Raw genomic sequence first — 25,097 nt, 5'->3', positions numbered from 1 at the left:
GTTTACAAATAATAATAGGAGCATGGGGGTCTTTTATAAGTTAAAGAATGTCTGGTCTAGGACAAGGTGCCCTGAGTTCATCTGCTTCCTTTCACCCTGGAACAACAGTGTGTGGGCACTTGGATCAGATGCTTCCTGAGAGTACTCAGGGTTTGCTGTTATGATTAGATTGAGAAAAAAACTTTTAAAAAAAATAATTTATTTTTTTGTGCATTGATGTGTTTTGCCTGTATGTATGTCTGTCTGGATCCCCTGGAACTGGAGTTACAGACAGCTGTGGCTGCCATGTGGATGTTACCTATTGAACCAGTATAGTGACAATTTTGGAATCTTGGTTTCTTTAAAAAAAAAAAAAAAACAAAACACAGAAATGTTTTTGTTTTAATCCCAGGTGTGGGGATATGGGTCTGCTTCACAGCAGTTGATTATGATTTACCATGTGCTCTGGTAGGGGCGTGATTTTGCCAGCTGCAGATAGTTTCTGTGATTAGAATTCTGGGGACTTCTTAGAGGTTATATAAATGTTAGAGTCCCAATAGAGGTGGTGGGTTGTTGGTTATTGTTGGTTATTGTTGGTTATTGCTAGTCGTTGTTGGTCGTCGTTGGTTGAGGTTTGTTAAGTGGTTATGTACAAAGAAGAAACAACAAGAAGAAATTAGTACCTGACTGGAAAGATCAAACTTGCCCCCAAAAACTCCATGTCCCTTATCATCAGGAAGTAGTCTAATGATAACATCACTCCCTTTCCAATGCCTGAGTTTATTCAAGGATCTCTTTCCTTTCCACTCTATCCTTTTTTTCTCTCTTATCTAGTGTTAGGGGGCTGAAAGGGTAACAGAAAAGGTGGGGGGAGAAGGGTAGAGAAAAGAAGAAAGCACAAAGTAACTAATGCTGGCTACAAACCTGGGTCCTCTGGAAGAGCAGCCAGTGTACTTAACTACTGAGCCATCTCTCCAGCCCTGGAATGTTTTTTGTTTTGTTTTGTTTTTTTTGTTTTTGTTTTTTAGTTAGCTTTCTTTTTTCTTTTCATTTAAAGACTGAGCCTATAAAGACTAGCCTCAAATTCATATGTAGTAGAGGATGGCCTTGAATTCTCATCCTTTTGCCTCTGTCTCTCAAGTGCTTGGATTACAGGCATATGCCATCATGCCTGGTTTCTACAGTTTTGAGGATGGAACACAGGACTTTGTGCATGCTAGGCAAACATAGTGATCTACATCCCTAACTTTGCTTTTTGTTTCTTTCCCTTAAAAATAAATATGTAAGACAAATGGGTTCAGACTGACTTCTGATCCCAGATCTTGGAAATATCATCTTTCCTCCAAGCTAGAGGCCTCTAGTCCACTTTAAAAGGAAAATGGAGGAATGGGTTGGTTGTATTAAATGTGACTTGAAGGACTCTAATGTATAGCCAGAGATTGTTGGAGGTTGGTCTAATAAGTGCTATTGGCCTTCAAGATCTGGTTACACCTATCCTTGTTTTATAAACCTGCCTAAGACATATCTGATTGGTTGATTAAACAGCCTGTTCCTGGCAAGGCAGAGTGGGGTAGATGTGGCTAAGGTTCCCGGACTTGGAGAGGACAGAGAGAATCATAGTAGACAGATGAATAGGAAGAGAGGAGGAAGGAGGATGCCATGATGGTTTAGGTGGAGAAGAAACCATGTAGGCCAAAAGAAAGGACTCCAATAATGGCATAGAAAGGCCCAGATGAAGAATAAAGACAAGTACCATGGAAGGTAGACCAAATGAGGAGGATTAAGGTGGATGGCATTGGATGGAGGCTGGGAGATGGATGATGAGGCTATTGAGACAGTGTAAGGAAAATATCTGCCCAGCCCAAGGTAAATAAGGCAATTATAAATCTAACAGGTGTCTGTGTCTTATTATTTGTGATAGTGGGTTAGATAATATCGCCACAATAATCATAGGGCTAATAATAAATAATATGTAGCCCAACATTCATCTTTTTCTGTTTTCTACAACAAGAGATGGTAATCCCACAGGGTTAGATGTTCCATGGCATATCTGTTTTTGGACTTCCTCATGCTTTTATACCCTGAAGAACTTCAAGTGGGAGGCATCCTGTCCTACACCCAAAGGAAGAGATGTCACTTAGGGAACTGGGGAGAGCTCAGTTAGTACAACGATTACTGCACAAGCACCAGGACCTGGTTTTGATCCTCAGAACCCATGAGAAAAGGCAGCTACCTGTAAGTCCAGTATTGGGAAGCCAAGACAAGAGGATCTCTGGGGCAGCTAACTAGTCTAGGTCAGTGAGAGACCCTGTCATCCACATGAAAACAAAGTGGACATTGTCTAAGAAATAACAGTTGGGGTTCCCTTCTGACCTCCACACAGTGTCATAAAACTTCACCACATGGTCCCATAAAACGCCAACCACAAAAGTCTTAAAAGCTTAAACACCTGGAATATCTTATTTTATGGGAACATGATTTCTCTCAGACTCATGTTAATCTCCTGTTTCAACTTTCAAAGTGCTGGAATTACAGGTATAAGACACCATGCCCAGCATATTAAAAGTTTAATTTTTTTCCTCCTATAGTTCTAGGAATGGAACCGTGAGCATGATGTGTACTGGGCCAGTAGTCTACTGCTTAGTAGACTCCCACCCTGAAACCTTTCAAGCACCAATATCACAATTCAAGTTGAACATTCCATACTCGATGTGGAATAATGAGTCACAATCAAGACAAAAGTATACTAAAAATGTATAAATGATCTGGCTGTGTGTATGTGGGATATATGAAACATAAATGAATTTAGTGTTTAGGCTTGGGTCCCAACACCAGGACATCTCATTATGCATATGCAAATATATGAAAACACCACAGAATCAGCATTCAAAACACTTCTGGTCCCAGATGCTTCAGATAAGGGATATTCAGCCCATATAGATAAATTCTTAACCTTTTTTGTTGATCATCATCTGTGATTGGGAGTTCAGTCATTAACCTAGCAATAAGATAGAGAAGAAATCTTTTCCCGTAATCCCACCAGAGTTTCCCTTACAGCTGAACAAGATATTAGGATGAGACCACTAATGTTTGCCCAACTCTGTAAATGCACTAAATGGCAATTCATTGTAAATTTTAAAGTCTGGGGCTCTAGCTCAGTTGGGCAAGGCCCAGGGTTCCATTTCCGGTACCATATAAACCAGGTGTCATCTCAGCACTTGAAAGTAGAGGCAAGATCAGATGTCCACGGTTACCTGTCAAGAAGTTTTCAGTTACCTATCAAGTTCCTAGTCAGCTTGAGACCTGTCTCAAAAGGAAAGAAAAAAAAAAGAAGCAGACTTTAATAATCAGTTGTGGGGCTGGAGAGATGGCTCAGCGGTTAAGAGCACTGTCTGCTCTTCCAAAGGTCATGAGTTCAATTCCCGGTGACCACATGGTGGCTCACAACCATTTATAATGTGAACTGATTCCCTCTTCTGGCAGATGTAAATGCAGACAGAACACTCATATACATAAAAAACAGAACAAAACAAAAAAAAACCCAAACAGTTGTGGTGGTTAATATTGTTAGCTTGACCGGAACTAAAATCATCCAGGAAACAATCCCCTGGGTGTGCCGGTGACACATGACCTAGATTAAGTTAATAGGAATGATTAAATCTGTCTGTTGTTTATCCTAAAATTGGCAAAAGAAAAACCAGTTCCACAATTTTGAGCCAAATTTGAAGCAAGCTTAAATTAAATACTGATCAGGATGGACTGCTGTCAGGTCCATTCTGGGATTCCAGAGACTGGCTACAAGTTATGCTTTGTAGAGGCTTACATAGGCAAACCCCGGAATTTGCTGCATTTCCAATCAGGTTCAGTGAGGGGCAAGCGGACATCCTGATGTACTTCCTGCCTGTGTACCTCCTGCCCATACTGATCTGGTGTAGTTGGTTCAAGCAAATTTGTTTAGGGAAGTGAAAGCACGTGGCCTTGCTATTTCTCAAGAACTACAACTCCCAGAGGTCCAGGGAGTTAACTTGTCCTTGGAAAAGTGGGATTTACAAGTTAACTTTGGCTCTTCCACTATGAGCAGGGCCATTCCCTGAGCTAGGGTCCTAGACTGAATCAAAAGAAGGAAGTGAGGAAAGCACTTGCATCCATTATTCTCCACTCCATATTCTGGCCTCATATAACACAACCTGCTTCCTCAAGTGCCTACTGGCTTGATGTCCTCACCATGATGGACAGTACCCTCAAACTGCCAGCCAAAATAAGTCTTGCTTTCTTTAGTTGCCTTTGTTAAGTATTTCATCATAGCAATAGTTAAAGTAACCAGGACACAAGGTCATGCTTAACTTTGTGAATCACATCCTCATTTATAAGAAGATCTATATCAGCAGAAATGAATAAGCTAGTCTCCCCTCCAGTGAGCTTCTGGGAAATAACTAAGGCAGAACAAACTGGAACAAAATGGAAATCATATCTGCCCCTTTGACAGGTCCTTTTATTTCACCCCTGGAGAGAGACCTGGTCATATCTCCAGTTTTCATCTGACTTCATTTCTGTCTCAGTCAAGGAGCCCATTACAGACTGTTCATGAACCTCTGAAATTCAGACACTGAACCTAAATCACAATAGGAAAGAATAAGGAAGTGTGGCTTTGTGAAAAATGATGAAGTCATGAGAGTAGAGCCTTTATGAATGGAATTAGAGTCTTTCTAGGAGCTTCCAGGAGCTGAGGCAATGTCTCAGCAGGTAAACTATTTGCTGCACAAGCATGAAGGCTTTGCTTTCCACATAAAAAAAGCTTGGAGTTGTGTATTTTTTCCCAGTGAAACTCAATTTTATTTGCTCCCCATTGTATCTTTGTTTTTCTGCCCCTTGCATCACTCCCAGCCCCTGGGCATCCAGTAGCAAGAATTGGTCACTCTTCTGTGTTATTGTGATTAAAAGATGACTAATGTCTCCCCACATGCCCAGGGTGACTAAGGACTCGTCTTCAAGACGGCAATATTGAAAAGTCCTGTGGGGCCTAGTAACAAGTCTTTAAGTCATTGGGAGTATACCTTTAGAAGACACATTAGTCTGTCTCTCTGTCTCTGTTGCTCTCTCTGTGTCTGTTTCTGTCTGCCTGTTTCACTCTCTCTCTACACACACACACACACACACACACACACACACCTTACGCATACACACATATCTCTGACATCAGAGATCAAACTAACAGAGCCAAATAATTTTAGCCTTTAAATCTCTCAAGTTGTGAACTAAATACACTTTTCTCTTCACAAGTTTCCTGCCTCAGCTGTTTTATTGTCATAATGCAAAGCTGATTAATACATTTTTCTCCATATTAATAAAATCACAACACACAAATGCATGCATATATGTTATCTATATATGTATACGCATATAGATACTCTATATGCACAGACAGCATGAGAAAGAGAAGCAGAAATAAGGAAATAAGGAAAGAGCACAAGTTCTGTCTCACAAGAATGAGCTCCTATCACAGACACTTCCTGGATCTCATTTCTCCCTTAGAAATAACTCTGAGACAACTAATCCTTGCTAACAGCTGTATAGCATTTCATAGTAGAAAGGCAATACCTTTTAGATGTTTTCACTTTGTGTCCACTGAAGGGTCTTTGTGCACTAATGTTTCTCTTTCCAGTGGACAAAATCTTATGGTTTCTCTTCAGAATGTATAAACATTTCAGTATTTAATAAAGGCAAGCATCAGTAAGGTTGTTGGGTCAAAACATATGAGACATATGAAGTTTATGTGTGTTATGTATATGCTCATATTCATGTTTCTATAGGAGCAAGTGAATATGCACAAGAATGTAAAGGCCACAAGCTGATGTCAAGTGTCTTCCTCTCCCTCTATGATCCTCCATCTAATATTTTGAGACAGGTTTTCTCACTGAAACTAGAACTTGCTGACTTAGCTGAACTGACTGGCCAGTGAACCCCAGGAATTCTCCCATAACCCTCTCCCTAGTGCTGGAATGACAGGAGCACACTGGTGCACCCACCTTGTCCTCTTGCATGCATGGCAGATGCTTTGCTGCTAGCTCTGCAGCCCCTATTTGAGTATTTTGAATGTTGAGCTCTTATGTATTACTTTCCAATGGGGGAGAACAAAGCTGCAACATGCATCCCACCAGCATGTCCCTGTTCCCTACATGCTTGTTGAATGAGCCAGTATGTTGCACTTGATCTTAGGCAAAAGGCCAAGAAGCAATGGACCAGCATGTGGCGGTGTGCGTGTGTAATTCTAAAAAAGTTCTGACTTGGGGCTGGAGAGACGGCTCAGTGGTTAAGAGCACTTTGGCTGCTCTTCCAGAGGTCCTGAGTTCAATTCCCAGTAACTGCGTAGTGGTTCACAACCATCTATAATGAGATCTGGTGCCCTCTTCTGTCCTACAGGCATAAATGCAAATAGAACACTCATGTATAAATACATAAATCTTAAAAACAAAAAAAGAATTCTATAAAAAGCTCTGACTAAGAACAGTGCCCCACCAGTTGGGAATCTGGTACCTGTTGGAACCTACCCCAGCCTCTAGCCACAGTCACACTGTCAATGTTACTGGTTCCCTACAACAGTGCCATTCCGGTTACTATGTTTTGTGATCTTAAAATCTCGCTTTCTGCATAAAGAAAGAATGTTGAAGTAAGCAGAGCCTCAATAATAAACTATGCCAAGCAGATGGACAGCCAGTGTGTCAAGAAGATGATTTTCTTTCAGTTTCGTGATTTTAATGGTGCACAACACACAGTGAAATCATTTATACCTCTGTTTCATGAAGTAAGGGCCTCCCAGTTCAGTGACTATTGATTGAATGAGAAGGGTTTGGTGCTGGGAAATGTGATAGGCACTGGGCATTAAGCTCTACCCACCTAGCAGGCATTTAAAAAGAATTGTGTGTGTGTGTGTGTGTGTGTGTGTGTGTGTGTGTGTGTATAAGCTTGTGTATAAGCTTGTGCATGTGTCCCAGTGGCCAACATTAGTGTCATTCCCTAGGCACTGTCCACCTTGTTTTGAAGGCAGGGTCTCTCACTAGCCACAGAATTTCAAAGGTCTTCCTGTGTCTACTCCCCCAAACTGAGAATAAAAGGACATGCCACTAAACCCATGGTTTTTTTGTGTGCTTTGGGGATTGACCTCAGGCCCTCTTGCTCGCATAGCAAGAATTTCACTGACTGAGCCATCTCTTCTGCTTGGCACCCACATACTCTTCAGGATGAGGAGAATGAGGAGTGTGAGGTAAACTGCCTAAGATCCCAGTTGCTAGGAAGCAGCAAAGTGGGAAAGGGGACACAGGCAGAGAATTCCTCTAAGGTAGAGCTTGGGCCTTCTCTATTCTGTGCCTCTGAAGCTAGCACACAGTAGGTATTCATCCTGTCCAGCAAGTGAATAGTGAAAGAATGAGAGGACTGTGTGGCTTGCCTCCTCAGGGGTGCTCATAAGCAGTGTTCAGGAGGACTACACCAGAAAAGCCTCTGCCTGTATTAGCTTCCCAACCACGTGAGCATGGAGGAGACAGATAACTGGTGTAAGGGAGCCTCATGAGCCTACAGTCCCATAACATATGTGCCAATGGAAGCATATTTCTTTAAGCCAAGAAAAAAGAAACCAGAAAAAAAAAATCAAGCAAAACTCAAAGCCAGCACATGGACTCTGGCCTTTGAAATCACCTCCTCCCTGCCTTGACTATGTGGCTGACCTGAGGTGCCCTCTCTTCAAACTAGCAGTTAACCTTAAATGCCATCTTTACCTCTCTTCACTTCTAAAACTACTTAGTTCACAGGCCCAATGCAAACAGTCTGCTTTGTTGTCGGCCTAAAGTTCCCTAATGAACACTAGTCTTTTCTCATCTCCTGCTTGTGTTCCCATGGAGTACTGGTTGCAGCGTTCTTGTAACTATATCCCCTCTCCCCATATCTGTATTCTTTTTCAGGTTCCAGGCTGTGTTTTGCTTTCTTTCCAATCTCTGCAGCCTCTGCACTGGGCCAGGAATAACAGACCTCTCTGGAAAGAGATACTTGGAGTTGGAGAGGTCTCTAATCAGGTTAGGTTCAGCCAACTACTGACTTTAAGACCTTCAGCAGGCCAGGAACATGACTTTAGTCTTAGCACTTGGGAAGCAGAGATAGGCAGATCTCTGTCAGTTCAAGGCCAGCCTGTGAGTTCCAGGACAGCCAGAGTTATCTAGTTTCAAAAAAAAAAAAAAAAAAAAAAAAGACCTTCACCAACATCCTTAATCTCCCTACACTTCATTTCCCCTGAGCATAAAATAGAAATTATAATTCTGCCTGTGTCATAGAATTGCTGTGGGAAATGAATGAGTGTGATTTCACAGCTGACCCTCAGTGGCTGCTTATTATTAACAAGCATTTAAGAACCATTTACCAAGAGTTGGGCATGGTGGTGCACTCCTTTTACTCCAGCACTTGGGAGGTAGAAGCGGGTGGATCTCTGAGTTCAAAGCCAGCCTGGTTCCAGATAGTCAGGGCTGTTATACAGAGAAACCCTGTCTTGAAAACAAAACAACAACAAAAATACCAAGACTAAATACCATTGCCATCCCCTTATCATTTAACACATAAAAAGAAAGCATAAAACACAAGACATCAGTTACAAGGGTAGAGGCTCATGTCTGTAATTCTTTTTTTCTTTTTGGTTTATTGAGATAGGGTTTCTCTGTGTAGCCCTGGTTATCCTGAACTCACTTTGTAGAGCAGGATGGCCTCGAACTCAGAGATCTGACTGCCTCTGCATCCCAAGTGCCAGGGTTAAAGGCATATGCCACCACACTGGGCCTCATGTATGTAATTTTGACAAACAGAAAGCTGAGACAGGAGGATCACTAAAAGTTTGAAACCAGCCAAAAAGCAAAATAAATTCTTTAATACCAGCATCTTCATAACTCCACATCTGTGCTTCTGTAGTGGCCTTAACTTGAGTTCGCTATCAGCCAAGGATTAGGAGATGACCACATTTCCTACTTCTTCACTCAGTCATCTGCCTCTCAAAGGACAGCTGTGCCATCTCTAGCCCTTGTCAACCCTTCACACTCAAGGCCATTGCCCATTTGCTCAAAATGGATGTTATTAGGAAGACTTCATCACAGCTCTGTGGTCTTACCCTTTGTGGTCTTACAGGCAGTGAGACCTTTTAAAATAAAAGCCAACCTCTGTTTGTCCCTTGTTTAAAATGCCCTGTAGGTGTTAGCAAGATGACTCAATAGGTCAAGGGGTTAGCTGCCAAGACTGACCACCCCAGGGTCCACACAGTGGAGGGAAAGAACAGACTCCTGTCCTGTGACCTCCACATGCTCTTCCCACACACAAAATACATAAATATACAAATACATTGAAAAGTGTGGCCCAACAACACTTTACCATGGTAATTAGCTTCAGACATTTTTAAAACCATAACTATAGGTCATATCTGGCCTGCCTCCTGCCCTGACTCACTGGGTTCTAGCTGCCTTAGCCACCTGCCTCTTCTTCAAATACTCCAAAAGTCTTCATGTCCAGAGCTTGGATCCCTTGCTATTTGTATGTCAAAATGTTGCAACATTCTTCAAGCAGTTATTTCCTGATGACTAGAGTAATGAGCAGTAGTCCTCCCTAAAAATGCTCAGGAAATATTTATCGTTAATGAAACACTGCTTAGATAGTATCGATACCCTCACTCCTAATACATGTCCTAGTATCCCCTAAATAAACCCTTCAAAGGAGGGGCTTTGCCTTGTTCAGTACTATATGCACATCACTTAAAATACTGACAGGAGTGGTGGCATGTATCTGTCATGCCAGAACTCTCGTGATGGAGGCAGTAAGATCAGGAGTTCAAGGTTATCCTTGGCTGTATAGTAAATGAAAGCTAACCTGGGATACAAAAGATCCTGTCTCTAAACAACAACAGAAAGTAAATGTGTTATTTTTATAATAAAAAGGAAAGAATAATGCTAAAATAAAATAAGAAATAATACAATCACCCCCCCCCCATCAAAAAGTCAAGGAAAATGAGTCAAACCAGGGAAAATGGCACAAAAACCTTCCTCTCAACAGAGTGTTATACAGATATGCAGCAAGTCATACTACTTTAAACTCTGTATTACTTATTAAATCAGAGATACTGGTCAGTTAATGATCTGCTTGCTAGTCGCTTCACATTCTTAGACTTGTGAAAAACAGTTATCTTCCAGGTGCTTCTGGGAAGATTTCAGCCTGGGTTGCCTGCTTTACTGCAGCTTTGACTACCCTGGACACCTCTGGCACCCTTTCCCTCCCCTTATCCTCCACTTCCGCCACACACATACTCTAGGCCATCTTCCCCCAATCCCCTCCCCCAGTCTTTGATCATCCTTTAAGGCATGGCCCTGATAACAGACCACAATGCTCTTCAAAAGCCCTGAGCTTTCTCAAAAGGCACCTTGTCTTCATGTCTCCCTTAATTAATTACAGTCAGTTGAAAGCAATATTTTTATAAATCTTGCCACAGTGAAATGTCACTATGCATTTTCCAACTGAGTTATTAAAAAAACACCTCACTGCTCATGGGAAAATGCTGTCAAAGGTGGGTAGGAGGCTGAGCGGAGACAAAAGGAGCTCAACTTTGAGGCTAGCCTGAGCTACCCATTAAGGGTTGGAGAGGAAAGGGTTAGTAGAAGCAATTTCTTAGAATCTATTTCAAGTGATAAAATACTAGATAGTTTCCTAGCATTCATGAGGCCCTAGTTCAATCCTTAGAAATGAAAAAGGGCACAGGAGGCAGGGCACTTAAAAAGTGTCTAGCGGAACTTTGTGGCACAGGCCTTTAATACCAGCACTCTGGGAGGCAGAGGCCAGCAGATCTCTGTAAGTTTGATGCTAGCCTGGTCTACAAAGCAGATTCAGGACAGCCAAGGCTACACAGAGAAACCCTGCCTCAAAAAAAAAAAAAAAGTCTTTCTGCATACACTTCTGTGGGGACGGCAGAATAGCCACAGTCATCAGCCACAATTTGCAATAATCTCTGCAGATATAAGGTGCTTCTACTTGGGTCCTGTTATGACAAACATTTGACATTGACCTAGGGCTTGTATCAGAGCAGACTGTGTTAAATGACCTCATTCTGTCCTCCAAGAGTCCCAAGCATCCATTATATGATTATTCTCATGTTAAAGTGTTTATTCTTATTTATTTGGGTGTGTGTACACATGGGTGTCGGCACAGTTCAGAGGACAGTGTCAGATCTCCTATAGTTATAGAGAGTTATACCTGTCTATATACTTATAACTGTCTGTAACGATAGGTGCTGGGAACTGTACATGGGTCAAGTGCTCTTAATTATTGAGTCATTTCTTCAACCCCATTTATCCCCATTTTACAGATAAACCAACCCGGAAGTAATATAGTATCAACTATATGCACATGGTAACACAGCTGAAAAGGGCAAGGGCTAGTTTGAACGTATTTCACTTGACTTCAAATTCCTATTCTTTCATTTTCTTTCTTTTTTAGTTATTAGTTTTTGAGACAGGGCCTCACACAGACCAGGTTAGCCACAAACTCTCTTTGTAGCCAAAGATGACCTTGAACTCCAGACACTCTTGCCTCTCTGTCCCAGTGCTTAGATAACAGGCGTGTACCACCACACCCCACTTTCATTCTTTTCTACTGTAACATCACATATCTTCATCTGAAAACTGGAGCTGAAGCTACGCCAGGTGATACAGGCCTAAGAGGCGTCCAAGTTCAAATCCGACCTGGGCTACAGCATAGGTTCAAGGTCTAGATGACTGACTGTAAAATGTGGCTAAGTTATAGAGTGCTTGTCTAGAATTCATGAGGCCTGTCTTAAGTCTCCAGTACCACAGAGAAGTATGACAGTAAGTTCAATAACTGTAGCTGAAGGACAGCGTATAGCTTAGTTTGGGTCCCAGGGATGCAAACCCAAGTATGACGGGACATACTCCCTTAGGGGTGGAGAGGCAGGAGGATCAGAAATCTAAGGTCAAGAACTAATTTAATAGTTTAGTCAGAAAGGACACTTGACACCAGGCTTATAACCTGAGTTTGGTTGATATATAGAGAGAATTGACTTCTAAAAATTGTTTTTAACCTCTTCATGTGTGCCATAGTGCACACACACAAATGTGCATGCACATGAGCACACATACATACATATATAATAGCAATACAAGGGCGTCATTGACTACATAGCAGGCTGGAGGCCAGCCTTACATGAGACCCTGTCTATAAATAGGTCAGAGTACACTAATATTCTGCTCTAAATACTCTAGCCAAAATGAAAGCAAGTCGTTAATACAATCTCAGCTAAAAACAACCAATTCTACCATCTTTCCACTCTTTTACATTCTTTAGAAAAATCTTTAAATGCAGAAGTGAAGCAGACCTTTTTAATAGTCCCTTTCCTTCTTCAGCATGTCCAGTATCACAGCACTGGCTAGGTCTTCAGCACGTCCAGTATCACAGCACTGGCTAGGTCTTCAGCATGTCCAGTATAACAGCACTGGCTAGGCAGTTGTTTGCCAGAGCCTCAGTATTTCCACACTCCATTAATAAGTAAATGGAGGCCCAGACCTATGGGATGGCACTGTAGATCTCTTGAGAGTTGAGAGGATGTATATACATAAACAAAAATCCCAAAATGCCTGATTGTAGACAGGAATTAAAATACCAAAACTTGCCAGAGTCAAGATTCCAAAGTGGGCCTCTGTATTCCTGCTTTGAGAAGATTTCAAATGTGAATAGCTTAAAGAACTAGGGATAGGTTTGGAGATCTGTGCCAAGGCACCTAAGAAACTGATCTGGCATTGAACCAGGAAGCAAGTCTCAGAAACTTAGATGGCTTGGAACAAGAAGGATCAGGAAGTCTACAGGCAGGACTCAGAAATACAAAAATTTCAGGGACTTACACAGTATAAACTGAATTCTTCCTCGGTTTTTCCCATTAACTTGAATTTGGTTTTCCCCAATAAAAAAGGCAAGAAAATAAGAAGCTGTAAGAAAAGGAACTTGGTGTGTCACTGTACACCTGCATCCCAGGACTTGGGAAGAAAGGCAGAAAATTTCAAGGTCATCCTTGACTACAGAAAGTTTGGGGCCAATCTGGGTTATATGAGACCTTGGTCAGGGGCAGAAAGTGGAGGAGAGAATGCTATTAGGGATCTTCTCAATATTTCAGTTTGCTTTTGGTTTTTATTTTGAGACAGGGTCTTACTTTGTAGCCCTGGCCCAGCTAGAACTTGCTATGTAGGCCTGGCTGACCTTGGACTCACAGAGATGTGCTCAGTATTGCAGTTTTAACCCAGTCTTGCTTTATGCAGTCTAGTGGAAAGGATGAAAGTGAGTTCCCTCTACAGATGGAGGAGGAACTACTGAAACATGCTTTGTTTTGAGAACTTACCTGAGCTTTGCATGAACCATCTTATTTAATATTCATGATAAAGCCATATGGTATGTGATATTATTATCCCCACTTTCAAAGAACAGAGGCAGAGTGAAGACAGAAATGTACCTTGTCACATTGTTAGCCAAAGAGCAGAGCCCTAGCCAAGCCAGGGATCCTCAACTGTACTTGGCTTCTACTCTATGGGGACCCAGCCTTCTATCAAGCACTGGACTGCAGGGTCCAACAGGGCCACTGTCTGCTTATAAAATCACTGACCATTTCTGAAACAAACCCAGGAAGGTTCCTGAAACTATGAAAGCAGTAAACCTTCAAGAAAAATATGTGGAGTCCAACTAATCTAGGTCTGAATTCTGGGCCTATCATTTGTATTACCCAGCAAGCCCCAGCCTTTTCATCCATTCAAGAGGCATCACAGTGCCACACAAGGCTGTGGCAAAGATTAAATGAGACGGTGTATCTGAAGTTCTCAGGATGTGGCAATCTACCAATGAAAAGCCGCCATTGGTGGTATCATTTTGAGCTTGTAAACCAAAAACCTGCAACCTCTAGGTTACCTCAAAGTGCCAAAGCCAAAGGGTTTAGGAAGGATGAAGCAGGATAAAGGACCCAGGTCTTAAAAAAAGAAATAAAATGAAAGAAGGAAAGAGGGTGGAAGTGTTAGAACACCCACCATAGCAGGAATGAAGACATTTGAACTTGAAATTCAAACACCATATAGCTGAGATGTTGAGTCCATAGTTACAAGTATGCAGAAAACAACTATGCGTGCATGCTCATGTACACACACACACACACACACACACACACAAACACACACACTTTCTCCCAAATGAAGATGGGAAAGGAGAATATTTACAATACTTTAAGTACACATAACTCAGGGACTCGTGCTGGAAGAGCACTATGCCCAGGGACCCAGAGTCAGAGCAGGTGGCTGCAGGGCCCCTAAGAAGGCAAGAGGGCTTTCTCCAGCCTGGCAGAATACCCCAGGGCTGCTGGGCAAGCCTCACCAAGGCTGCTGGGCTAGCATACCATAGCAGGAGGTGGGTGGAAGGCGCTAGGAAGCCCTCGTAGCTGTAGGGACATCAGTCACCCTAGACTTTTCAGATAACCTCCACACTTAGCAGAGTTTCAAGTATCAAGTATTGAAAGCAAAAGTCTCGGATTTATTTGGAGATGTTTGTTGATACCAAAACACCACAGTGAAAACAGGTGCGTACAGAGATCTGTTTCGAAACCACCTCTGAGGGTTGGACCCAAACCAAACTGAGTCAAGGGCTAACAGAGTGGGTGTGTGTGCACAGTGCTGAGTTTGCCCTTGTTTGCACTTTCACCTCTCCTCTGATCCAGGAGAAAGTGGGAAGGTGCCGGGATTTCAGTTATGCCCTGAACCTCAAGGCAGGAAAAGCAAGCAGACACTCCCCCATCTCCAGTATGTGGTTGCTTTCCAAGCTGGCTCCTGCGCCCTCAAGAATCCCAACACCCTAGCATCCTCCTTTCTGGGCTGCAGGAAAGATTGTCCATAGCAAAAGCAGCCTCCGGGTGCCGGATCTCAGACTCCCTAGTCCAGTCCAGGCGCCTCCTGGCTTAGCTGCCTCCCGATTTCCTGCGGAGCCTCCCGTGCAGCCCAGCCCTGGAGGGTCCCCTCTTTTGTTTGTAAGACGCACACTGCTGCTGTGCAACACTGGAAGCCCGGCTGCGGGGGCGCTTCTCCATTCTGTTCTCCCGCGTTCCCTTCTGCTCTAGGGGGCCCCCAGCTCAGCACAGGAGTCCCCAACTGTCCCCACCCGTTCCCTGCCCGAACACTCACTTCCCAGTCCCTCTGCTTTCCATGCTGTCTCCTCCACCGCCCCATAGCGCCTCAGAGGCTTCTCGGCTTCCAGATGAACAGATAGAGATTGCTTTAACTCCATTGCTGATCCCCGGAGGCAGGTCGAGGGGTCCATTTCACTCCATCTCTGCTGAAGGCTACGGGGAGGAAGGAGGCTCAGGTCAGCAGTGTTTTAAGAGGCCGGGCGCTGCTGAGGAAGCTGCTCCATCTCTTCAACCTCCTGCACCTGAAAGCGCCCAACTGGTACCCAGAATGGGGGAGGGATGTATAACACATGCGCAATGGAAGCTGGAGGGGGGAGGTTTGGGGGCTGGGTAGGGAGAAAGAGGAACAGATGATAAACTCTCTAGAACAACAAAAACAAAAACAACTAAAATAAAATCATCGCTAAAGGAAGCAAGAATAACATGCCTGCCCATACTGGAGCCAGTGGGGTAGGCTCTGCGTGGATGGATCAAGCAGTGTGGGTGGCTTGGAATCTGTTAGAGGGCTGGAACGTATCTGTAGACAATGATCCTCCTTTGTGGACAAGCCCAAGCGTGGACCCCAGCTTGTGGGCTCTCTGTTGTTTGCATTTATGTGCATGATCTGAATATAAAGGGCGGGGCAACAGCCACCGTGTGCCTGTGTGTGTTTGTGTTCACCTCGTCAATCCTGTGTGTATGGACAGGAACAAGGGAGGCAAAAATATTTTGGACATATGGCCAACAAAGCTGTTTGAAAGACTGATCTTTACAAACCTGGAGAATAATCACAGTGACCAAATACGGCAGCACTAAAAATATGTCAGGGCTGACAATGGGGCTCGATTGGTACAGCATTCACAAGCATGAGGACCCAAGTCTAATCTACAGAGTCCACATTAGAAGAGTAGATGCAGCAATACACATATCTAATCCAAGGAGCTAAGATATCCCTAGGGCTTACTAGCCCTACACCAACTTCTGGCCTACACACACACACAAACACACTTTTTTTTTTTTTTAATATAAAGTTAAGTAAGGGATGAGAATGCAGCTCAGTTGGCAGAATGCTTACACAACATGCACAAAGCCCTGGGTCCTATCCGTAGCACTACATAACCCAGGCATATGATCCTAGCACACTAGAAGAGGCAAGAGTATCTGAAATTCAAAGTCATCCTTGGCTACATAGGAAGTTTAAAACCAGTCTAGGCTACACAAGAGCATTTCTCAAATGAATGAATGAATGAGTTATGATCAACAGCTAGGTTGGTAAAAGTCAATACCACTTTTTGAATGATTGACAAACATAGAACATTTCCCATTGTCTCTGTGAAACTTAGCACTCAACTTCCCCTTGCTTTTCAGAAGACAGAATGGGAGTGCAGGGGATCATTTGCCCAAATCCCTGAACTGCGAGGGTGCCTCATCAGCCCTTGAATCCAGGTTATATGAATTCAGATTCTGCCTCATATTGTCCTGACTTCCTTGACTGTGGTTATATTTAGTTGTTTTTTGTTTGTTTGTTTGTTTTGTTTTTAAGATTCATTTATTTAGGTATGTGGGTGGTTTGCCTGCATATACACTTGCACACCAGAAGAGGGCATCAGATCCCATGTGACTACAATTATAAATGGTTGTGAACCACCATATGGGTACTAGGAATTGAACTCAGAACATTTGGAAGAACAGCCACTGCCCTTAGCCACTGAGCCATCTCTCCAGCCCGACTGTGGTTATATTTAAAGAGCCTAAAAAAATTATATGTGTGTACATGAACTGTGGAGGTGCATGTGGGGGAGACTTATGTGAATGCAAGTCCCTCAGAGGTCAAAGGCATTAAGTCCCCTGGAACTGGAGTTCCAGGCAGTTGTGAGCGGCCAGACCTGGGTGCTGGAAACCAGACTCTGCAAGAGCCATGCTGGCTCTTCATTGCTGAGCCATTTCTGCAGCACTTTAACTATAGCTACTACACTTTGTATGGAGGGAGAAGGACAAAAAATTGCTTTTTTCGGTCAGGGGAGACTGATTTGCTGTTTGCTGGTTATTTTGTGATGTCATCTAGGGACACTGGTGTCTATTTTTATGACTTGGAAGTGTGAAACTGCCTAGTTTTCCAGGAAGATGATTTTACCACTTAAAAAGTTATTGTCAGCCAGGTGTGGTGGCACATAACTGTAACCCCAGCACTCAGGAGACAGAGGCAGGTGGATCTTTGTGAATTTGAGGCTAGCCTAGTCTACAAAGTGAGTCTAGGACAGCCAAGGCTCCACAGAAAAACCCCATCTCAAGATAAACAAACAAAAACCAAACAAAAAAGTTATCGTCACAATGAACTAAACAGCTTTTAAAAATTCTAAAAATGTATACCTAGATTATAATGACAGGTTTTGTTCTGTTTTGTGGGAATTTGATTTGAGATTGGATCTCACCATGTGGCCACTTCTGAGAGGCCCTAACCTAATTAGATAAAAACATAAAATAATATTTTATTTATTTATTTTTTTCAATGCAGTTTATTCAGGAACCTTGAACAATCATCGGACCCTGGGGAAAGCCAGCCCACAGCTTAAATAGCCTCTGGGTAGCCAACCCCAGCGTGCCACGTGGGCAATGCAAATAGGTCCACATACATGGAAGCAAGCCAGATCCTCAGCCTTAGCCAAATGTGGAGTTGTTTGTGACAGAGAGCACTCACCATCGGGAAGGTGGAAGGCGGAAACCAGCTCCATCTTTAAGGCGCGGCATTACGCAGCTCTCTACAGTTCCCCCTTTTTGTTTTAGACGCATCAGGCAAGAGTAGAGGTCTGATCTCTGATATTAAATTGGGACTTTGTACCGATGTTCATTTAGGTGTCATCCACCCAAAGAGCATCAGACCCGTCTGATACCTTTTTCTCAGAGGTGGGACCTGGGGCATCAACTCGCATGCAATCAGACTTGCTCTTCTCTGGGTCGAAAGTGGCTGACCCTGAGTGCAGTGCTTAGCCTCGCATCCTGAGCATAATATTTTAGCTTTTTATGGTAGCCAACCATGCTTGGGAGACTGTCCTGCTTCAATGGCTGTAAAGGCCTGAATGATCATGGCTGCATTACGCTGTTGTGAGACTCTAATCTTGCATATACACCACAGGCAAACCAAGGAGACCAACACCAGAAGGCCTGCTAACGCTCCCATGCCCGCCCATTCCTTCAGATGATTCATGGCTGCAGCAATCCATGGTGATAATCCTGTGGCTAGTCCTGCGTCCACGCTGGTAGAATTTACTGTGATAATGGCCACTCTCAGCTGCTCCATCGTAGTATCGAATTCTCCAGTCCAATTACCTAAAATATAGCTAGACAATTGTTTAGACAGATTTGCAGCACAGGAAAAATTCTCATGTTGTAGGCTAGTGACACAAAGTCCAGCATACTTTCATTGACAGCCCGGTTGAGCCATTTGCCATAGGGTATCAATTTGCTCCTGCACGAGGTCAATCCTCTGATTGAACACCATCAAGCCTCCTTTTAGTTGAGCATTAATTCCTTTTTGTACATCTAAGGCATGAGCTACATTGGCTAAAAGATTATTCAGGGTCTGAGCAGTCTGCACAGTATGACTCATGGCTAATGCCACGGTGGTAGCTCCAACAGCCGCCAATGAGATGGCAGTAACAGTGGCGGCTGTAGTTCCAAGATCCCTTTTCTGTCTGAAGAGACTCACAGTGTGAGGGGCATCAATGGGCACAGGCACCCAGCGAGGCATGCGAGTAACCAGGGCATACCTAAATTCACTAGCATTCCAGCATTGGGCAAAAAAGCAAGTATCATCACCACAATTACTTGGCTCTATCTGGCTAATAATGAATAAAAATGGGGGATATAAACAAACAGGTGTGGGCTTATAGGAAATATTATGAGAAGCCTTAACCCCCTCGTTGGAACATCTTGCATCAGTTCTAGAACTAGCAGTGGTGGTGTCCGAGGTCTGAGTAGGTTCAGGAGACCATTGCCCCCAGGGGCGAGACTTGCTCCATGTAAATTGACTAACTCCATGTTTTGCTCCACTTTTGAAAGTCATTTAAGGTTCTTAAATTATTTTCCCCCTTTTTTTTTTAATTTTTCCTCAATTACACTTTATTCATTCTGCATCCCCCTATAAGCCCTTCCCTCCTCCCCTCCCAATCCCACCCTCCCTCCTCCCTCTGCATGCATGCCACTCCCCAAGTCCACTGATAGGGGAGGTTCTCCTCTCCTTTCTGATCTTAGTCTATCAGTTCACATCAAAAGTGGCTGCATTGTCCTCTACTATGGCCTGGTGAGGCTGCTCCCCCCCAGGGGGAGGTGATCAAAGAGCAGGCCAATCAGATTATGTCAGAGGCAGTCCCTCTTCACATTACTATGTAACCCAATTGGACTCTGAACTGCCCTGGGCTACATCTGTGCAGGCGTTCTGGGTTATCTCCAAGAATAGATCTTGGTTGGAGTATGAGTCTCTGGGAAGTTCCCTGTGTTCAAATTTTTATTTTATTTTATTTATTAATGAGGCATAAGAAATGAAACAAGGAGATTGGAGTCTACTTATAACTCAACTGTTATGAGTATTGGCTGCTCTCGCAGAGGACCAGGGTTCCATTTTCAGCACCCACATGATAGCTCATAATGGTCTGCAACTCCAGTTCCAAGGTACCCAATGCCTTTTAGACCTCCAAGAGCACTGCACACATGTGAACTGATACACAACCTAAACACCCATATACTCTCTCTCTCTCTCTCTCTCTATATATATATATATATTTTTTCTTTTTAAGAATTGAAATACAATTGGGTATGGTGAGACAGGGTAGTAAGCCTTGGGCTTAGAAGGCAGAGGCAGGAAGTCCAGCCTGAGCTATACAGCAAGACCTTGTCTCAAAATGAATAAATAAGACTGGCAAGAAGGCTCAATGGGGTAGGATCTCGCTGCCAAGCCTGATGACCTGAATTTCATCCCCATGATAGAAGGAAAGAACCAGCTCCTACAAAGTGTCTTCTAACCTCTACATGACACATGCTTTTACACACACACACACACACACACACACACACACTGAATAAACACATGTAATAAAATTTTAAGTATAATAAAATAACATTTATGAAAACTAGAATTAAATTTAATATATAATAATTTTTTAACTTGAGAAAATTGTTATTTTATGCCTCTTGAATGTTAATTAATTAACTGGTTCAATGTCACATTATTAAGCAACATTTAAAAAGGTCAACTGTTGGGGCTGTAGAAATGGCGCAGCAGCTAAGCATGCTTGCTGCGATTGCATAAACTTGGAGAACCCAGGACTCACACTGAATGGATTACAGCCATCTGTAAATCTAACATGAAGGGATTTGGTTCCCTCTTTTGGCCTGTAAGGGCACTTTCACCCATGTGTGTATACACTCAAATGGACACATACATGCAGACACACATAGTCACAGACTTAAATAAAAATATTTTTAATAAAATGCACCAAGCCATTGGGCATGATATTGTATGCCTTTAATCCTAGTACTTGGGAGGCAGAGGCAGGCAGATGTCTCAGTTTGAGGCCAACCTGGTGTACAGAGGGAGTTCCAGGACAGCCAGGGCTACCCGAAGAAACACTGTCTAAAACAAAACAAAACAAAACAAAGAACCAAGCCAGGCATGGTAGTGCACACCTGTAATCCTAGCACCTAGTAGGTAGAAGCAAGGAGTGTCAGGGTTCAAGACCAGCTGGGCTAAATGGAGTACAATGCTGTGTTCTTTCGCACTGTACCGTGTACAATGCACCCAGTTCTTTTTTATGATGTTGTGGATCTGAACTGCATGACAAACAGTTTGTCCACTGAGCGAAATCTCTAGCCTTTCTGTTTGAGAGTGAAAGAGATCAGTATTATAAAGATAAGGAGTTCTCTTCAGTGTAATTCCAGTTGAGATTTCAATAGGGAATCCATTGTTAAATTTGGAAAGCTGATTCTAAAACTCCATGCAAGAAGAAGTAAGCACCAGGAATAGACATGACAAGCATGAAAGAAAATGAACAAGGCAGGGAAATATAATGATGAGATATAAAACTCTATGATAAGCCCTCACATGATATCCCAGATCTATAATCCTGGGACAAAAAAGGGAGAGGCAGGAGACTCACAAGTTCCAGGACAGTCTTGGCTCCAGCCTACACACACACACACACACACACACACACACACACACACATCCAGATGTATGAAGGACATAACTAAGAAAAACACAATTTAAAAATGTAGTAAGATACTAAGGAAGAGTGCTTTCAGTACTTTACAGTGTAAAGATATTTTGATGGAGGTTCATCTTGGAGCTGGTGGGAAGGCTCCAATGTTGAGTTCTTCTAATTCTAAAGCACTTTCACCACCCATTAAGGCGACTCCATTCCCAGGAAGCTGTCGCCTCCTGCTCTCCTCCAGTCTTTAGCAACCCCTGCTCTTTTCTCCTAAGATTATGTATTTTGAATATAATTCATAAGAATGGCACCATCACATGTGGACTTCTGAGTCCCTCTGCTTTCATTTACTACACTCTTTTCGAGCTTCATCCACATGTGCTCATGTATGTTCATGACTGAATAGTATTTCTTTGTATGGCTATGCCACAACTCATTTATCCATTCAGCCATTGATGGATAGTTGAGTGTTTAGCTACTCTGACTAGTTCTAGTATGGGCCTTGAATATAAGCATTTATTTGAATACCTGTTTATTTTCTTTGGGATATATATACCTAGAAGTAGAATTGCCAGACCATCTGGTAATTCTGTGTTTAGCTTTTCGAGAAACTGCCAAAACATTCGACTTTTTCACCAGGAATGTTCACTGTCCAATTTCTCCATACGCTCAGTAATGTTAGTTTTTATTTTTGTGACCCATCAACTAATATATTTTTGTGTTTTTGTCTATTATTTCTCCTTGCTTCCCTTTCTTTTCCTTCCTTCCTTTCTTTAGCATTTTTATTATGTAGCTCAGGCTGGCTTTGGATTCACTGTGTATCCCAGAAAAATCTTGAAATGTTAATGGTTTTGACTCCACAGAAGCTGACAGGTTAGGCCTGTGCCACCAGGCCTGTTTGTTCTTGACCTTGGCTAACATTTAGTGTACACTGTGATCTCAATCCTGTTATTTCATGGACTAATAATGGTAGAAATTAAATGAAAATTTTGTTTATTTATTTTTCTTTAGACAGGGTCTGTGCATCCCTCGCTGATCTCAAAGTTGCTAGGTATCCAAGGATGACTTTGATTTGAGGAGGTCCTCTGCATCCTGAGTGCTGGGATTATGGGTTCGTGTCACCTCAACCAGCAATGATTCCCAACTTTATATGTTTACATATCTGTTCACATCACCAGGAAAAAAAACAAAATGATAAGCAGCAAAATATTAATAATGGTTACCCACAATTGTCATGACGACAAATGTTTTGTTGGCATTCTCCAATGTTCCTATGAGAGAATACGTGTTACTTTTATAATCATAACATTGATTTTGTTTGTTCTTTTTGTTGGTGTAATTTGTTCTATGACATTTTATATGTGTATAAAATGCATTCTGGATACTTTGATCACCCCTGCTAACCCCCAAAGCCATGAATCTTTTCTCCACATTCATGTCTTTCTGTTTAATCTTGTGGCTCACTGAGTTTAACTAGGGCTGTGTGGCCATAAGTTTGGAACTATCAATGCAGGGTGGTGGGCTCACCAGCATGTACACAACTGAAGACAATGACTGTGCCTTTCTCAGGGTCTTTCAGTAGCTGGTATTATAGCATAGCAGAAGTAATACCCCATGAGCCCCTCCTTCATCCATGATTATGGACAGGGACAGTCTTTCAGGGGAAGTTATTACATTAGTGTGTGTGTGTGTGTGTGTGTGTGTGTGTGTGTGTGTGTGTGCATGCATGCACTTTTGCGTCAGAGGACAACTTACAGGAGTTGTTTCTCTCCATCTATTGCATTGATCATACGTGTGACCCAACTTAGGGTTTCAGTCTTGGTGACAAGCACCTTTACCCAACGAGCCATCTTGCCAGCCCAACAGAGCCAGTCTTCTGCAGGCCATGTGCAAGTAACCACAATGAGATGTAACCACTATGAGACCTCACTTTGTCATGATCAAAAGGTGACTTTTTTGTCATTTTCCCTGTTTTCTGGCTCTTACATTTCTTCTCCCTCTTCCCTGAGCTTAGAGGAGGTAGTAATGTGACAATTGAATGCTCAGTCCTAAACTTTGTCTTTTATAATCTAGTGGCCTCAACATCACTATGTTTCTAAGGATGACCTGAACTATTGCTTCTACAGTGCTGGACTTACAGGCATGTACCACCACACTTGTCTAAATAATAAGGTTGATAGTGCATGAGTAAACCTAGAAAAAAAATGTTACCAGTGGTTGTTTATAAAGTTCAGATAAAAAGAAAAACCTTCCTCTTTCAATTTTCTGCATTTCCCAGCATCCATACTGAGCAGATGTTGCTATATCATTTTGAAAATAAATGGATTCAGCTTCTAACAGTGTGTGAGGAGCACAAAATCCCTGATCCTGGAGGACCAGGCTACCTCTCCAGCAGTGTGGTTGAGCCAGTCAGTTCCCATTAACTTTGGGCATAACGTTTCAAGTTTAATTGCTGGCTGCTATGACCACCTGTGCACAGTGAGGCACTCCTCCATCAGCTCCTGGTGCTGGCCAGTTGCCTCAACTCATCTGTGAAGGCCAAGGACTCAGAGGGACAAGAGATGATTATGGAGAGGCAGGCCAGCAGGGACCAGCATGAGACATTTTCACAACTGTCATCTCAGTTGATTGAAAAGGAGACTACTGCAGTATCATCCTGATAATCTGATACTTTATCCAGCACACTGACAGTTTCAAATGTGAATGTTATGGAGCTTATCACAACATAGCTTTCAAAAAAATTACAGGCTTTGAAATATGGAATACTGGGTTGTATGGAGCCTAGAGCTTGCCAGCTGTGGTAGCTTATATGATGTGTCATTTAATTTATCTAAATTTTATTTTCTCCATGCTGTGTGTGTGTGTGTGTGTGAGACAGAGATAAAAGACAGAGATAAAGAGAGAGGGAAATGGAGGGAGAGGGAAGGAATGAATCTCAATCTGTACCATAGGCTGGCCTCAAACTTTTACTCTTCCTACCTCAGCTTCCTAGGTGCTGGGATTGCAGGTATGTGCTAGCACATACAGTCCTGAGTTTCCCTTTGGTTTACTTGGTGGTTTGTGGTATATGTATTTGTGTGTACAACGTATTTGTGTGTACAACTGTGTATCTGTGTGTGCACGTGTGTGTATATATATTCAGGCCAGAGACTGATAATGGTTTCTTCCTCAACTACTACATCTTATCTTTTTTGGAGGGTGGGGAGCGTGGAGACAGGATTTCTCTGGTTGTACTGGAAATCACTTTGTAAGCCAGGCTGGCCTTAAACTCAGAGATCTGCCTGGCTCTGCTTCCTGAGTACTGGGATTGAAGGCATGTGCCACCATTGCCTAGCTCCTTATCTTTTTAATTAATTATTTTTTTGTGTGTGTTAGTGTTTTCCTTACATGCATGTATGTGCTCCACATGAGTCTCTGATGAGAAAGGAAGTCAGAAGATTCCCCAGAACTAAAGTTTGGATGGTTTTAAACCATCATGTGGGTGCTGGGAATTGAACTTGGCTCCTCTGCAAGAACCACCAGTACTCTTAATTGCTGAACCTTCTGTCCAGCCCCATTCACATTATTTTATTTTAAAGCAGACTCTCACACTGAAGCTGGAGTTTGCTGATTTACAAAGCCAGCAAGCTATGGGATCCTGCTGTCTCCATCTCTTCAGGACTGGAGTTACAGGTTCACCCCACACTTGGCATTTTACC

The 25,097-nt window shown here is 42.7% G+C and overlaps 1 protein-coding gene across 2 annotated transcripts in view; it reads right to left on the bottom strand.

Moving 5' to 3' along the window:
* Positions 1 to 15,510, bottom strand: part of Bmerb1 (bMERB domain containing 1) — a 123,336-nt gene extending 107,826 nt beyond the window's left edge. Inside the window, exon 1 of one of the 2 annotated variants that reach the window (XM_060364235.1) lies at positions 15,213 to 15,510. In XM_060364235.1, the coding sequence (XP_060220218.1) occupies positions 15,213 to 15,348 (136 nt within the window). In that variant the 5' untranslated portion in view covers positions 15,349 to 15,510. The remainder of the gene's footprint in view (positions 1 to 15,212) is intronic. The other variant, XM_060364236.1, reaches the window with a different exon arrangement.
* Positions 15,511 to 25,097: the final 9,587 nt, after the last annotated feature.

Source organism: Meriones unguiculatus, chromosome 11 (assembly GCF_030254825.1).
Source record: "Meriones unguiculatus strain TT.TT164.6M chromosome 11, Bangor_MerUng_6.1, whole genome shotgun sequence".
NCBI lineage: Eukaryota > Metazoa > Chordata > Mammalia > Rodentia > Muridae > Meriones > Meriones unguiculatus.
Note: the sequence above shows the minus strand (reverse complement) of the source record. Positions and strands in the feature narration are given on the sequence as shown.